The sequence below is a fragment of the Solanum stenotomum genome, chromosome 11 (genome assembly GCF_019186545.1).
Source record: "Solanum stenotomum isolate F172 chromosome 11, ASM1918654v1, whole genome shotgun sequence".
NCBI classification, from domain to species: Eukaryota; Viridiplantae; Streptophyta; class Magnoliopsida; order Solanales; family Solanaceae; genus Solanum; species Solanum stenotomum.
The window spans coordinates 16,747,234-16,763,904 of record NC_064292.1 but is presented as its reverse complement, the minus strand read 5'-3'; the positions used below and the strand labels follow the sequence as shown (position 1 = coordinate 16,763,904).

The 16,671-nt window shown below is 33.6% G+C and overlaps 2 protein-coding genes across 5 annotated transcripts in view; one reads left to right on the top strand and one right to left on the bottom strand.

Moving 5' to 3' along the window:
- The window catches only part of LOC125845522 (probable sphingolipid transporter spinster homolog 2), a 293,275-nt gene that overhangs the window by 235,151 nt on the left and 41,453 nt on the right, over nt 1-16,671 (bottom strand). The window lies entirely within an intron of this gene.
- On the top strand, nt 4,064-8,240 carry LOC125845525 (uncharacterized). Of its 4 annotated transcripts, none has more exons than XM_049525046.1 (6): nt 4,064-4,135; nt 4,215-4,236; nt 4,312-4,417; nt 4,497-4,604; nt 4,699-4,808; nt 7,867-8,240. In XM_049525046.1, the coding sequence occupies exons 1-5, from the start codon at nt 4,075-4,077 to the stop codon at nt 4,798-4,800; spliced, it is 399 nt and encodes a 132-aa protein (XP_049381003.1). In that variant the 5' UTR covers nt 4,064-4,074; the 3' UTR covers nt 4,801-4,808; nt 7,867-8,240. The 4 variants fall into 4 exon arrangements, with proteins under 4 accessions (XP_049381003.1, XP_049381004.1, XP_049381006.1 ...); XM_049525047.1 differs by having other exon boundaries at nt 4,068-4,135; nt 7,856-8,230; XM_049525049.1 differs by lacking the exon at nt 7,867-8,240 and adding an exon at nt 6,900-7,263 and having other exon boundaries at nt 4,068-4,135.

Sequence of the window (16,671 nt, the reverse complement as noted above, 5' to 3'; positions counted from 1 at the left end):
AAAAAAAAAAAAAAAAACAAAACAAAGAGAGGGAAGTGAGAAATAAAACATTTTAAAAAGAAAGAGAAAGAGGAAGTAAAAAGAGGAGGTAAAGTTTCACCTGTACATTGCGATACAAAATGGTTTAAGCATTTTCACACGATAAAATAAGTGAATTTATAATTAAGATGCATCATAAATTAAAGAAAAAGACATAAACTCACTACTGAAATTGTCCCGAATTTTCAAAAAGACACTTTAACTTTGCAAGCGTTCTATTACCCCCCAAAAATTTTGAAGATCTTTGTAAAAGAGTCATTTTGTACCATTTCCTCACCTGGTTAGACGTGCGTGATGATCACGAGTTGTCATAGTCTAGACCCGACCTGATTTGTTTCAATAAGAGAAAACTCTTTTTTCTTTTGTCTCAACTTTCCATGTCTCTTCATGTTCCTGGTCAAACGATAGTGTGGTGATCATCTATTTCCTTTTTGACGTTTCTTGGTCACAATTCTTGGAGGAACAATGAATTGAAGGTTAATAGGTTAGGATTTTCTTACATTAGTTGATAAAGATCGTATTGTTATTGTTTTAGGGATTATTATAGTGCAAAAAGTGTTAGAATTGACTTATTATAGTTGCTATTGTTAGGATTTCAGTGTGTTTCGTTGTGTTATTGACTAATTTCTATTGTTAGTCTTGAAAAACTTCAAATTAACCTTTCCGATTGGAAATGAAAAGAGAAAAACGAATTCCTACCTATTGCGCTTGGGGAAGATGATGAATTCGTCAAAGAAAGTATCAACGTTGACCTTGTTTTGGGGAAGATGATGAAATCGTCAAGAGAGAGTACCAACGTCTCTTTTGAGCTTTGTTTTGGGGAAGATGATCTAAAAGAAGTAAATAATTAATTAATAAAGAAAACAAGCGGATTGTGATACTTTTTGATTGGTTATTCGCAATAAAAACATTGTTTCACGCACGTGTTGTGCGTGTTCATAAACTAGGTGAGGGAATGGGTCAAAATGGCCCTTTTACAAAGATATTCAAAAGTTTTGTGGGGTAATAGGACACTTGTAAAGTTAAAATATTTTTTTGAAAATTCGGGACAACTTCAGTGGTGATTTTATGTCTTTTCTCTGAATTAAAACATAGAACCTATCGTCTTTGAATTTAAGGAAGAAAAACTTTTCACAAGAATTTAGCTTTTCACTATTTTTACTACTCCCTATGTCCCATATTATTAATACTAGACTAAAAATAGTTGTTCCATATTAGTTGATTACCTTACTAAATTAAGAAAGCATTAATCAAAATTTTCCCATAATATCCTTGCAATTGATTCTTTTTAAAGTGTTTAGACTTGTTTGTAAAGTTTCAAAGAAGTTCTTAAGGGGTAAATTGGTAAAACTTTCCTCTTATTTATGATTTCTTAATATGCGTGTAAAAAAAGTGATAAGTTAATATGAGACAGAGGGAGTATTAGAATATTAAAATGGATTATTCATAAATCTAATAAGATATATATATATATATTAAGTGAAAAATTATGAAGATTATATTTTTTTAAAATCTAATTTCCTTCTGATTTTCTACCAAACAAAATTAAATGAAACTTTTTTTGTACGCAATTATTACCTGATATATTTTTAAATCCCTAAATAAATTATCTAAAATTATAAGAAATTTTTTTTTAATAAAAATATTCAAATAAACTTGTAAGGTTGACACAGAGAAAAGTTGGTTAAAAAAGTCATTTAACTTTTATTTTTACTTTAATTTTTCACTCTTATTCTTTTATAACTATTATATTATACTTTATCTTATCATAAAATTAAACACTAATATATATTCTTATCTCATTCCAAATTTACTAAACACAAGTAATAATTAATTGAATTGCCTATTTTAATTTAATAATACACATTATATGAGATTAATTTGCTCATTAATAAAGATCAAAATTTTATTTTCAAATATAAATATTATTCACTTTCTACCATTAATTCTTTTTAATAGTTAATTGACCTTTAATATTATTGATCCGTTATACAATTATGATTAATTAATGTAAATTGACTTTCATGAGTGATTTGTATATCAATATTTTTTTGAATATATGTGTTTATAAGTATTCAAAATTGATGACATTAGAGTAGGTTTTAAAATGTTATTCTTCATAGCATAAAAAAATAAAAAGTTTAGTTATGATAATAGATTCGTAAGTATTAAAATGTCTTCTTAATAAACGATTTTTAAAAAAATAATACGATTATTATTCTAGTTAAATAAGTTTGATGAGTTAAATAAGTTTATTATTAAAAATGAGGGTTTAATGACATGACATGCTAACTATGAGAGAATTATGATTTTGAAGTGTTAAGTATATTTGGAGGAAAGTAGTGATAGTTGAGTGATAACTTAATTCTAAATAATACAAAACATATATCTGGGCAATTTTCTAAACTTGAGTTACCATTTAGTAGAAAAAACAAACACACTTAGGGTGTGTTTGGTATGAAGGAAAATGTTTTTCATGAAAAATGTTTTCTTCGAAAATATTTTCTTAGAAAACAAATGGATTTCTGACTTATTTTCTCATGTTTGGTTGGTGAGTAGACAATATTTTTGGGAAATTATCTTTTAGTGTTTAGTTGGTGAATGAAAAATATTACTTAGAAAATATCTTTTATTTTTTACGAGAGAGTAGAAAATAGTTTTTAGGAAAATATTTTCTGACCAGAAAACCAATCTCGATAATTGATCTAGGACATGATCCCAACACCCAAACTAAGACACAACCCCAACAACCGATCTGAAATCCGACCTTGAGATTTGACCTAGGATCTAACCCCAACTTTTGACTTGAGACCCAACAATCAAATTGGGATCAGATATCCGACCTAGGACCTGGGCGACACCCGAACATGAACACGATCGACCAATTCAGATTTTAACTTCGACACTTGAATTGAGATCCAACTTTCAAATCAGGACCCGATCCTGACAACCAATAATTGATGCGAGACCCAAAGTTTGACTTCCAAATCGAGATTTCGACCGCAACTTCAGAATTGGGATCCAACCACACTTGACTCGGGACCTAACTTTCAAATTGGGATTTAATTTAATTTAAAAATAAAATTCTAAATTTTTATCGGAGGGGATGGTGTAAAAAAATAAAAATTTAAAAAATTTATTAAAAATAATTTTATATTTTTTTTGGTTGGGGGTGGGAGGCTGGTAGGGAGTTGGGGTAGGTGTGGTTAGGAAAATATATTTTTTTTTAAATAAACTTTTAATATTTTATTTTGTGGGGGAATAGGGGTAATCAGGGGATGGGTGGGGTAAAAATAATCAATTTTTAAAAAAAATTTAAACTATTTTTATAAAATAAAATTTAAAATTGTTAATTGGTTTTTGGTTGGGGGAGGGGTTGCTTTGGGGTTAGGTGGTTGGGTTAGGGATAAAATAAATTAATTTTTTTTTAAAAATTTTAATAGGTTTTGAACAGAGAGAGTCGGGGTAAGAAATAAATGTAATATAAGGTAGGAGTAGAATTTTTCTTATTTTCCTTAAATTAGAGAAAAAATAATTGATTTGAAAAATATTTTCTAAAATATTTAAACCAACTAAAAATGAGAAAATTTAAAGAGTAATGTTTGAAGCATTTAGAGTCAAACCTCCCATAAATACAAACAAATGATGCGTAGAAAGAATTGGATTTTGAGAATGAGCACTAGTGCATTGGTTGCGGAGAAAGTGTGGAATGATATCGAATCAACTCATTCAGGTCTCCTCTTCTTCTTCTTCAACTATAACTCTATTTTAGGTTTATATCACTCTTAACTTCATTTGCTAATTTGTTGCAGTCAGCGATGAGCAACTCTCCATGTCAGTTCCCTTTCTTTTCTTTCTAATTTCCAATTTCTGGTCTTGCNTTATTTTCCTTAAATTTGAAAAAAATTAATTGATTTGAAAAATATTTAAATCAACTAAAAATGAGAAAATTAAAAGAGTAATGTTTGAAGCATTTAGAGTCAAACCTCCCATAAATACAAGCAAATGATGCGTAGAAAGAATTGGATTTTGAGAATGAGCACCAGTGCATTGGTTGCGGAGAAAGTGTGGAATGATATCGAATCAACTCATTCAGGTCTCCTCTTCTTCTTCTTCAACTATAACTCTATTTTAGGTTTATATCACTCTTAACTTCATTTGCTAATTTGTTGCAGTCAGCGATGAGCAACTCTCCATGTCAGTTCCCTTTCTTTTCTTTCTAATTTCCAATTTCTGGTCTTGCTTTTACTACAATTCATCTTTTCTTTCTAGATTGCATTTCTTGTTTGGCAAAAATTTGGATCGAGCAATGAGAATAGTTGATCAAAGAGGTGTCAAAAGGATGTTGGGTCACCCCAGTGGCCGTTCCATCTTTCAGGTCGAATTTTTTACAATATCAGTCCACTGGGTCTATGATAATTAAATATTGAACTCTTTTCATTTTTATGGTTGCGCAGGTTGTAGGAGAGTCAAAGAGGAAGGAGGAATATTTATGCTTTCCACAACATTATTGTGCTTGTTATTCCTTCTTCTATGACATTGTAAACAGAGGGGAACAACTTTGTGTGTGTGAGATTTACCCTTCCTTCCTTCCCACTGTTTTTATCCAATATCAATAAATTAATTGTAACACTCTCTTCTATGTGTTGTTTTCCCCAGTGTAAGCATCAATTAGCTGCCAGACTTGCTTCATCCTTGGGAACATGTATTGATGTTAAAATGTCTGACCACGACCTTGCTCTCATGCTCTCCCACCTTTGAATCTCCAGGTAATACTCGAAATCCGTTTACAATTTATGTCATGAGGTCAAGGACATACGCATTTGATTTAACTTGTAAATTCGAGATTAAACAAATAGATATGTTGTTAAATGAGATTAGAGAGAACACTTATACAATTTAATAAATGAATGGAATACTGAATTCGAAGTAGTGTTGCTTCAGCTTCGATTCCGGTTATAACTTAAGCTGTTAGTTCTGGAAAGAAAGGTGTTAGTATAAGCATTATTTTGTGTATATCCTTGGTCAATAATGTAAAAATGCTCTATTTGGAGATACTGTTGCCAGCTGTAAACCCGCTGAACATCCTTTTAACGTGTATTTGGGCACGATTCCTTTCTTTCCTCGTCCATGCTTTGCCTTTTATCTGCTAGAAACCCTCCGGCTGATCCGGCCATGATGGAAGTAATCAATCCGGATACACAATGATCCCGGGTACTTCTCGGGTAACTTTTGAAGGAAGCTTTTCTTGATGACCTCTTTCTTTGATTTTATTCTAATGCCAGGGAAGCCCCATCCTAAGAGGCCAGGACTACATGAGAATATTCCCCAATACAATCTTGTAGTTTTTGATTTGTGCAGCACTCTTAAATTTAAGGTGGCTTGTTTTGTCATCCCTAGTATTTTACCTTTTTATTTGTAATTCAAGTTTTATATAAAAAAAAAAACCCATTGCCATCAAATTACTATTCCATCTTAACTGAAATGATCGTTCTAGAACAAATAGGTTTTCTATCGTCCATCTGTATTGAAATGATGAATTCTTAAACAAAGGCCAAATCATGTGGATGTTCAGCTGTATGAAGGTGCTGCAGTCCTTTTTAAATTTTTGGCTTGTATAACTTCTCTGATGACTATAATTTTATGTTCATGTTCCCTTAATTTTAAAACCACAGTTGTCGGCATATTAGTTTTAATGCTAAAATCATTGCAGATGGATGCCGGTGTTTTTTCCTTTGGGCTATTTTTCGCAATAACACATTCTTATGAGGTTGCTTTCGTTTTTAGAGAAAGATCAGACTGCAAAGTTTGTTAATGATAATCTCTTCTTTTTTTCCTATTTGTGCAAGCTTGTGTGCACCTTGACTAGTACCTACAACCTCCCAACGGCGTATGTACTGGGTAACTCTGCCCTCTAAAGCTTAGTCAAATGGGAAGAAATCACGAGTGTGCTTCAGCTTCTATTCCGGTTATAACTTAAGCTGCTAGTACTGGAAATAAAGGTGTTGGTATAAGCATTTTCGAGTGTATATCCATGGTCAATAATGTAAAAGTGCTCCATTTGGAGATACTGTTGCCAGCTGTAAACCCACTGAACATCCTTTTAACGTGTCTTTGGGCCACAAGTCCTTCTTTCCTCTTCCATGCTTCGTGTTTTATCTGCTAGAAACCCTCCAGCTGATCCGGTACCATGATGGAAGTAATCAACCCGGATACACAATGGTCCCGGGTACTTCTCGGGTAACTTCTTGAAGGATTATCTCGATAACCTCTTTCTTTGATTTTATTCGAATGCCACAAGTACATGAAAATTTTCCCCAATACAATCTTATAGTTTGTCATTTCTGCAACACTCTGAAATTTGAGGTGGCTTGTTTTGCCGTCCCAAGTATTTTTACCTTTATATTTGTGATTCAAGTTTTATATAAAAAAAAATCCATTGCCATCAAATTACTATTCCATCTTAACAGGCATTTTCCTAACTGAAATGACCATTCTAGAACAAATAGGTTTCTATCGTCCATCGGTATTGAAATGATCAATTCTTAAACAGAGGCCAAATCATGTGGATGTTCAGCTGTATGAAGGTGTTACAGACTTACAGTCCTTTTTAAATTTTTGGCTTGTATAACTTCTCTGATAATTTTAATATTTATGTTCATGTTCCCTTAATTTTAAAAACCACAGTTGTCCGCATATTAGTTTTGATGCTAAAACCATTGCAGATGTCACTATTTTTTTTTCCTTGGGATATTTTTCGCAATAATACGTTCTTATGAGGTTGCTATTCGTTTTTAGAGAAAGATCAGATTGCAAAGTTTGTTAATGATAATCTCTTCTTTTTTTCTTATTTGTGCAAGCTTGCGTGCACCTTGACTAGTTCACCGGATACCTACAACCTCCCACTGGCATATGTACTGGATAACTCTGCCCTCTAATGCTTAGTTAAATGGGAAGAAATCACGTAGTCATTTTGTATCTGTTTGGGTTTCAGATTTGAATCCTGGTCTCAATTCATTGACCACTAGGCCAGATTCTTGGTTACAAGTGTACAAATGATAGCCCTGATCAATGACCTACTTTGTGGGATTTCACTGTGTATGTTGTTGGTGTTGATCAATGACCTACTTATGCCTCTTGATTACTTCCTATCATTTCAGCTGTAGAGATTTAAATTGAAGTTTCTTTTTTGGCCTCAGAATGAAGTAACTGTCAAATACCTTATGCATTCTTGTTTGTTGGACAGTAACAATCCTGGACAGAAATTGAGGCTATCACTTTACCTCTTGACTGCTTAAGATAACATATGGTTTTTCTCTCTTGGATACATTTCTTAAGATGACATAGACATGGAGATCCTTAAAACCTTAGTGAAGCCAATGAACCAGAAAAGGAATTAAAGTAGGATTAAGTGAAATCTGTTTACTGCATGGCCAGTTCTATGCAGAGACAGGTAATGAATATTTGAAGAGAGTATAGAAATTTAAGCAGATAGCTAATAAGGAAGTGAAAGATCTATTTGGTGAATCAAGAAATCTATTTAGATATTATCACCAAAAAGAAAAAAGACCAATTAAGATATAATTATTTTTTAAGACGGCAGTAGATACAACTGCGAATATTTGAATATTGCCTAGCAGTCGTGATTCCTCTGGCATTACGACCTTCACCACAACAACATTTTGTCCATAGATCAATTATTTCGTGGATTGGATTTCACTTGTTTAGTTAGCAGATGTCATAATGTGGAGTCTATGTCTTCTCTTATTTGATTGTATCCCCATATTTCCTATAGTTGAAACCATTTCTTATCCAGCTTTATTGCAGGTTGAAGCAACATCTTGTCCTAAAAGAAATGCAACCATCATATGCTTTTATAGTTCTCAATGATGAAGATTATTGGACTTTGGAATTACTTCTTTGTTTTAAGAGGACCACATTCTCTTGGATTTAACAACAAAGTAATCAGATCACACCTAAATGTACTTTTAACTATGTTGCCAAAAGAGAGATCAATATCTGATCTCATTTGTTTGGTTGATGTACATAGTAAAGAAAACATCTGGTAATATCATTGTTTCATAAACATCTAAATCTGTCAATGTTCCAGAAAATTATAGTTGTTATACATAGATATTATCAGATGAGGAAACTACTTTGTATTGCTTTCAAAGAAAAGTAGCGGATGCAATTCGTAAGTTTCAGTAAGTGGAAGATTATATTGTTTAAATGCACTTTCTGATAGTAGGTATTGAAATCCTGATGCTTCTTGTGGAAGCCTAGTAGCTTGGATGAGCCATGAAGTTGCTCATAGCATGATCAGACTGGTATTGAAAGGGCTTATAAACGCATCAGTATTATAGGTATATGACTCACTCAGAGCATGTGATGTTCCCAACCGTTCCACTAAGTAGCATGAAATTTAACAGCCGTGGGACTTGTACAATTACTACTAGACAGCTTGTTACCACATTGAACCTTCGCTACAGGATCTCCGGTCAGTAAGGCTGGGTTGCACCGTTAGTAATTACTTATTGTAGTGTTCAAGCCCCAGCACCATGACATATTTTATGAAGAAGAAATGTAATCCCACATGGTGTCTCCACTTTCAACTCAAAATGTGATTGTTTTCAGCCTCAAGCTTGGGATGCCCTCACTCATTTGGAGATGTGTCACAATCCAAAAACCGGGCATCATAGTACATTTCTTATTGGTGCTAACATTTCTTATCCCACCAAGAAAGGTCAGCCTAAACAAATCTCGATAAGGTAAATGTGGAAGTAAAAACAGAATAAGGAACTAAACGTAACATAAACATGTGGAAATCATAATATAACTCAAATACCCTCAAAATCTGGTGTCATGTGTGCAAGCCTCTAAGTAGTACAATAGATTTAAAAGAAATACTAGTCTGAATGTCTTTGTATGTAGAACAGAACAAGGACATAATGAAAGAGTAAGTGATGTACCTCACGAACTCCTAAAGCAAGCCTCAGACAAAGATGAGAAGGGGTGATCAAGACGATTCGGGCTCGTAACCTACATAGGTGTAGAAAGCAAGGGAGTGGGTACCAAATAACAATGGTACTCAGCAAGCATCCCTACTAACCCTAAGCAAAGCAATACAGAACACATGTACTCCCAAGACTTCATCCAAACCTCTATTTACTACAACCTACATAGAATATATCAGACCAACTCAACCTAACAATTTAACACATGACACGTATAATTACATTGTAGCATGCACCTCAACATAAATAGATTATCATCAGTCTTTGATATTCAAACAATCACAATGGCCATAACAAATCACTCATAAAGATCAAAGAACAATAATGATGTGCAACCCAATGTCGTGCAATGCCATATATACTAATGCATGTCTATCCTTACAATACACACTCGTAAGACTCAGGCTATGACCCATGGGGACTCACATGGTCCATATATCTTCTGCCATAACCATTTCCCTTCAGCGTACATAATTATCGTGGAACAATTTCCATTTGGCATAAACATCAATCACTGAAACCATTTCCCTCAGCATAAACATCAATTCAAATCTCAGCATAGTATTTTAGAACCAATGGAAATAGGCATGTTCACACGAATAATGAGAAGATGATAAATTTCATATCAATACGTAATCCATACCCACACAATCATGACACGACGTCAATAGTGAATCAATATAACCGTTCAAACCATTCATGACACATCTTACATGAATATATCAACAAATTTCCCTTTTATCCCACTTTATTGTCTTTAGAATTCAATCAACATTTACAAATAAGCAAGAATTACAAAATCATTCACCAACTCCCATTACTCCCAAACACACAATAAGGCATACAAGGTTCAATATGTTTAACGAAGGGTCAAGAGGTCCACTTACCTTAAAAGAGAAAGAAGTTGACTCGGTATTTGGGCCTTCCCTTTACGACGAGTATCTGAATCCATAAAATCTATTAAATATGGAATCACAATACGAAATCAAGAACAACAACATCCATCTCATTGATTTTTGGAAACTGGGTCAAAATCGATCCCAAAAGTCATTCCCAAGGGTTAGGGTTAAACCTGAAATTTTGTATAAAATCATCATACTTAAAGGTTTGGAACTCATTAGTGAAAATCGTATTGAGATTCGAGTTGAAATCAAGCTTAAATCACTATTTTTCTTAAACACCAAGTTCTTGAGAAAAATCCAAAAAAATTGAGTTCAAAATTAGCTATTAGGTGAGAAAATCTTGAAATAAATAATGGGTAATTAAGATGGGGAGTTAAAAATTGTTACTCAATTGATGCATCTCAAAAAATCACTTTAAAATCGCATTTACCAAGCTCCCAAGGTTCAAAAATGATAAAATTGGGATGAAACCCAAACTTTTGAAAAAAGAATTCTACCCAGACGACTTACTCATCGCGATCACGATGAAGAACCAGAAGTAAACTCATTTATTGACCTTCGCAATCGCAGCATAGGCGCGATGCAAGAAGACCTAACTCTATGTAATTGCGACATACCCCACGCGATCGTGACGCACAACAAAAAACCCTTACACGATCGCGAGAGAGAGTCCACAATCGTGATGAAAAGCACAATAGGTACCAGACAGAAGCATCGACAATTCACTAACACACAAAAAATTTACCGAATAGACCCTCCGGATTTGTTTGAAACTCCGAGCACACAAACCAAGTATGCTACCCAACTAAACTCGACATATCAGACTCAATGGAATCGAAACAGGGATTCAAAGTCTCCTTGACTCGAAACCCGTTAAAGTCACAACAAACTAACTTCTACTCAAAAATACTAAACTGCCCTTAATTGGAACCTTTGAAAATTCAACCTAAACCTAAGCTAGGCTTAAAATCATTCCCTGAATCCAATGGTGTCTTCAAAATTTCAATTCGAGTGTCCGAGCTCTGAACGTTGACCAAAGTCAACACTCAGCCTAAATACACTTAAACTTTCAACTCAAGGGATCAAATCCACATAAAGACTTTGAAACTGAAAATGACAGCACTCCTAGACCAAGTTCTGCATTCCAGAGTTGGTGGAACTGACAAAATTCCATTTTGAGACTCGTAGCTCCGGTTGTTGACAAAAATCACTTTAACAACTTAAAGTCTTCGAAAACTCTAAAATTTCCAAAAAATCCCAACTTTTCTACCCAATTTCAAAACCAACTTTGTAAATTAACTAAACATGACTCGGGACAACTATCAAGTGGGGTATTATGATAATTTTCCAAAAATGACCTTCAGGGTCATTACATATCCATCACTAAAAACCATGTTCCTCCTCAAATATAAAGTAAAGGAAAGTACGTGAAGCTTAAAAAAGCTGAGGATATTTGGCATGCATATCAAACTCCGTCTCTCAAGTAGCTTCCCTGATCAAACGATGCTTCCATTGCACCTTCACTGAAGCAAACTCTTTTGCCCTTAACTTGCGAACCTTCTTATCCAAGATACCTATAGGCTCCTGTTCAAATGAAAAGTCTATCTGAACACATCATATCTTATTCTTAACACATGACTAGATTTCTCATTTTATTATCTCCCCCTTAGGTCTAAGGCTGATACTTTAAAGTTGTGGATCTATTCCACCTTTCCTAAACTAGTCTATATTCGATTTACTCTAGTACTTGAGAAATACTACTCTCATGGTTATTGAACTCTCTATGAGCAAATACTAAAATTCCTTCTAGGGCTTCTTTTTTAGATGCTTCTCTTAACCTCTTCCCATTGGCTTATAAGGCCGCTTAATCTAACTCTTAATAGTCTGAATTCTCCTTCTTAGCCTACTAATATCATCCTTTTGAGTTCATATCAACCTAACTAGAAGAAACTTGAACTATATTTAAGGGGCTCATCATTGACTATATATAATTCCTTCGACCAAACTCTTAAGGGTAATAATTAATGCTTACATTAGTCTACCCCCACATTGATAGCTCAAATATATTATCTAGGCACAAAAAAAAATCATAAACACTATTAGAACATTGTCTGACTATATACAATCTCAGGTACACCTCGCAATGCTCTTGTTAATCTAATGACTTAGCCACACTTCATTGCCCTCATCCAAGGATCATAATACCACACTTGTACCACACACATTCATTACAACTAACATCTTAATTCCTCACCTACTTTATGTCAACCCTATTAAATCAGATCTCAAAACTAACATCATCACCCTTGTGTTGCCATCCTTTTTTTTATCACGAAACTCATCTCAAATTAAGTTTATTGTCTAGTACTAAACACATATATCAATATAATTGCTCACATACTATACTAACTTACGACTACTAGATAAAATCAAGAAACACTTGCTCATTAAGACCTCATGAAAAGTAGTTAATCTTTATCTCTCAGTCTACATACTTACAGTTTACCTCACATTCCCTTTCACAACTTAAGTATATTTACACATTCACTATACATCATTGTCTAATTAGTTTTATAACCCTCTGAATATCATGGGGTCTCCCTAAAAAAATGATATGCCTAGCTTAGATTTATCACCTCATGAATACTTTGTTCTTTTATTTAACACGATACTTGGTCTTCACTAACGCATTGACACATTAACATAAACTCCCTTCTGGTTAAAGTATACTCTAACTCTTCCTGGCCAGAAACTATTTCTCTACTTTTTATCATGAAATCCACACAAAATTATTACTCCTTAGCCAACACATAAAGGGAAATCACCTTATTAATGACTTAGTAGGTACATTATTACAACTAAATACTTTACTCTATAACTATCCCCACCTCTTAAGTTACTACACTTCTAAATGCATACTTCTATTTCTGGAACTCCTACACTATCTTTCGAGCGACCATATTGTTCAAGCATTATAAAACACACTTTTCTTATAAGGATCTCACCTGAATAAGGTTTAGAGAAGAGAGTCTAGAAGAACATCTCTCTTTGAACGCACGATTCATATGAATGAGAGTGTATTATTTCAAATCAGTACACTTAAGCACACTAACAAGCTCTTGACTTTCTGAAGACTTTATCTTAGGGTAACTCATCGATAATGATCTGGGATTTGCTATTTAAATCACATTGAGTATGAGGGGTAGTAGAGTGGATTTGAAAAATGGCACGAGTATGAATAAGTTCCTTATGACACAATTCTATTGCACGATTTAGAATATGAAAGAATGAATATTTTTCTTAAATGTGTGTAGTCCCTTATTTATAGAAGTGTGGCCATTTAAAAACAATAAATAAGATCCTACTGACATAGCTTCATAGACAGCCAGGCCAGGACACATAAACTATGGGCTCTGAAACCAAGTTTGTCACGCCTCGAGCCTACACTTTGGACGTGACCGGCACTTGAGAATTATTGTTGATTCCCAAGTGAACCCTTAGCCTGGCTATGTACTTAGCAGAAGACTAACTCAAGTAGATTTAAGCTTTAAAACAAAGTTTAAATTCAAAAGTCTCAAAACTTCTCAAATCCAAACTATCTCAAAATAGTATACTCAAAATTGTGCAAAAATACTTTGAAACAATAATAGTTTGCCAAAACAGTTCAAAGGAAACACTGAAAGAACTCAACACTAACTATATATGAAGCTTCTATAGTTCAACATGGATGTTGGGACAAGACCCATGACACCTCAAAACTACTAAACTAAAAGACAAGAGTGGAGTCCTCTGAAATGCAAGGAAGGCTCACCAAAGCTAGCAAGAAGTGCAAAGTGATCTCAACGAAGTGTTTGTTGATGATCCTAAACACCTACATCTACATCATGAAACAGTATGTCGAATGACTTGAATATACGAGTATGTTATATTGTCGAGGAAAATAAATAACTAAGCTAAAGAAGCTGAAGCAAGATACTCAACTGAATGCAAAGAAATAAATGAGTGAAATCATTAAAACTTTACGAATTTACTCAACTCTGAACTCAACATATTAAGTGATATGATAAAAATACACTTTTGACTCTATTTGAAAGATTCTCTAACCGACAACCATCACTTTAAGCAACGCGATGATACAACGTCTGGCCCATGCTGCCAGAACTGTCCTATATCTTGTTGGGATATAGAACATCTCAACTAAGTGAATCCACTAAAGCTCTACTTAAAAGAAATAAAGAGTCGTCTAAAAAGTATGATTCATTACCCATGTTCGCTACATGGTTTATGAGGAATCTGAGTTGTCTAACTCATCCTTGTATCAGTGCTCAATACTACTCCCAATAAATATATACTCATGTTCAAATGTATTCTTTCTCAATTTGAGATAATTGTTCAAATCAACAATCAGCAGCCACCTAGAAAATATTGAAGACTAAGAATCACAAGCGTAGATAAAAATAATTCAAGTAAAACCTTAATGGAACTTCATATTAATATAAGAAACAAAGAGGGAAATGAAGAAAGATTCACAAAATGAATTGTAGAGCGGGAGAGAGAGGCTGAGAAGGAAATATGAGAGGAGAGAGGAAATTGGAGAGGGAGAGAGGAGGGGAATGTCGAGTGAGAGAGGAGAGGTTTTCTATAAAACCCTAAGTATAGCTACATCGGATAATATTTTTAATGAGAAGGGCTTAAAATGTCCCTCAACTTTTTGAGTAGGTACAAAACTACCCTCTATCCACCTTTCAGCCCTCAAATACCCCAAAAGTCAACCTTTTAGCTAATATATATATAAATATTTCTAATGGCCCACACTCATAAGGTAGATGGAGGAAAATATTATACCAAATCTAATAGTTTAAAGGCATTTTATGCCCTTCTCCGCTCGCTAAAATAATCTGAAATCACTTAAAATATGGGCTCATATGATTGGCCTGATTTTAGGTTCCACAACAAATTAATTTTTCTTTAAAAATGTTAGTTCACTACCATCTACAATNCCCCCCCCTCCCCCCCACTTCCTCTCTCTTCCACCTTTTTTTCTCTTGGATCTTGTGCACCATTTTAGATTTCAACTTTTTTTAAAAAAATTATGACAAACAAGGAAGAAAAAAGGAGAAAAATAACGACGACATTTATATAGAAATAATTAGTTCAATAGAAGATGATTTAGTTAAGTAATTATGTACGTACACTGTATTTTTCTTATGCTTGTACTCATAATTCAAAATAACATAAAGAAAATAACTTTTTCTCCACCCCCACCATTATAATAATATTAATTAAAAAAATATGAACATCTAAGTTCACTCCAAGTTCGAGTCCCTCATAAATGAGAGATTAAAATAATAAAAAGAGGGAATGGACAAGACCATTGGATGATTGATAGAAAAATTTATAATTAACCTTTTTTAGATGGACAAATAGACGGCGCGAGTATGAATTTTAGTTGGATCTCCAGATATGAGTTGGGTTATAATAAATTGAAAGTTGTTTTAAAATAGCTCAATAGGAAGATATCATGAAATTAATAATTTTTTGAATATTATTTTCATGTGTATCATATCAAAATATGAATCATATGTGATTTTTATTATTTATTTCAAAAAGGTTTAAATTTAAACCAATCAGATTAGGCAACATAATAATAAATATTTAATGATTTTACTTTAGGGGATATGTTAAAAACAAGGACAAATATGAACCAAAAGGTTAATATTGAGAGTATTTTTTAGCCCAAAGATTGATGTTGGAGGTATTTGAAGATCAAAAGGTGAATGAAGGGTAGTTATGTACCTATTCAAATAGTTGATAGGCACTTTAGACCCTTCTTTGTATTTTTAAAGTATCACTAGATTATGTATATATAATAGTTCCACAAAATCAGAGATATGTTTGGATCTCTAACACTCGAATCAAACCTTGGTAAATTTCACTCTTGGGGAATTTCTCCCACTGATATAACAGAGTTAGTTGTGTTACTCAAATACGATTTAAGAAGAACTAGGCACTTGGATCTGCAAACTAGTCATATTGGAACTGAGATGGGTGCTATTGTAAGTGAAGTGAACCTAATACAAATTTAGCTTGATATTAAAGAGTATCCTTTTGTTTATACTCAGATGATAGCATGCTTCCATTAGGATTCAACAATTATTAATAAAAAATTCAAAGTACCCACAGAGAGCAGACATTTACTAGTGGTTTAATAGCCTTGAACTAATGGTTCAAAGTGATCAACAATTAAGGGAGCATGATGTAAACATAAGACTATGATAAAAGGAAAATAAGTTAACCAGAAATTATTTTAATACCCTGGCTCCTTTCCTAGATAATGGTCTACAGAGTAAGACATCTGTGAAGTGCCAAAGGTATAAGGACCTAAAGAACAACTTCTCTGACCTAAGGTGTAAGCTAGAAGGGAAGAAACTCCAAAGTGTTCCTACTATATCAAAATCGCATTAACCAAGTCACATAGACTCTTCATGTCTTGCTCATCCATAACATATAGCCAACTAGGTGTGACAAAATCAAACCTAACCTGCCCTACCCATTTATTTGACCCAACCCCCCAATTGCCGCCCTATAGAAGTTCCACCCAAATTTGACCCAACCCGCACAATTACCACCCCTATAACTAACTAGTCAAATAATGGTTCAATCGATATATCAGTCAGTACCTTCCAAATTATATCCCCAGCAAAAATAATGCTACC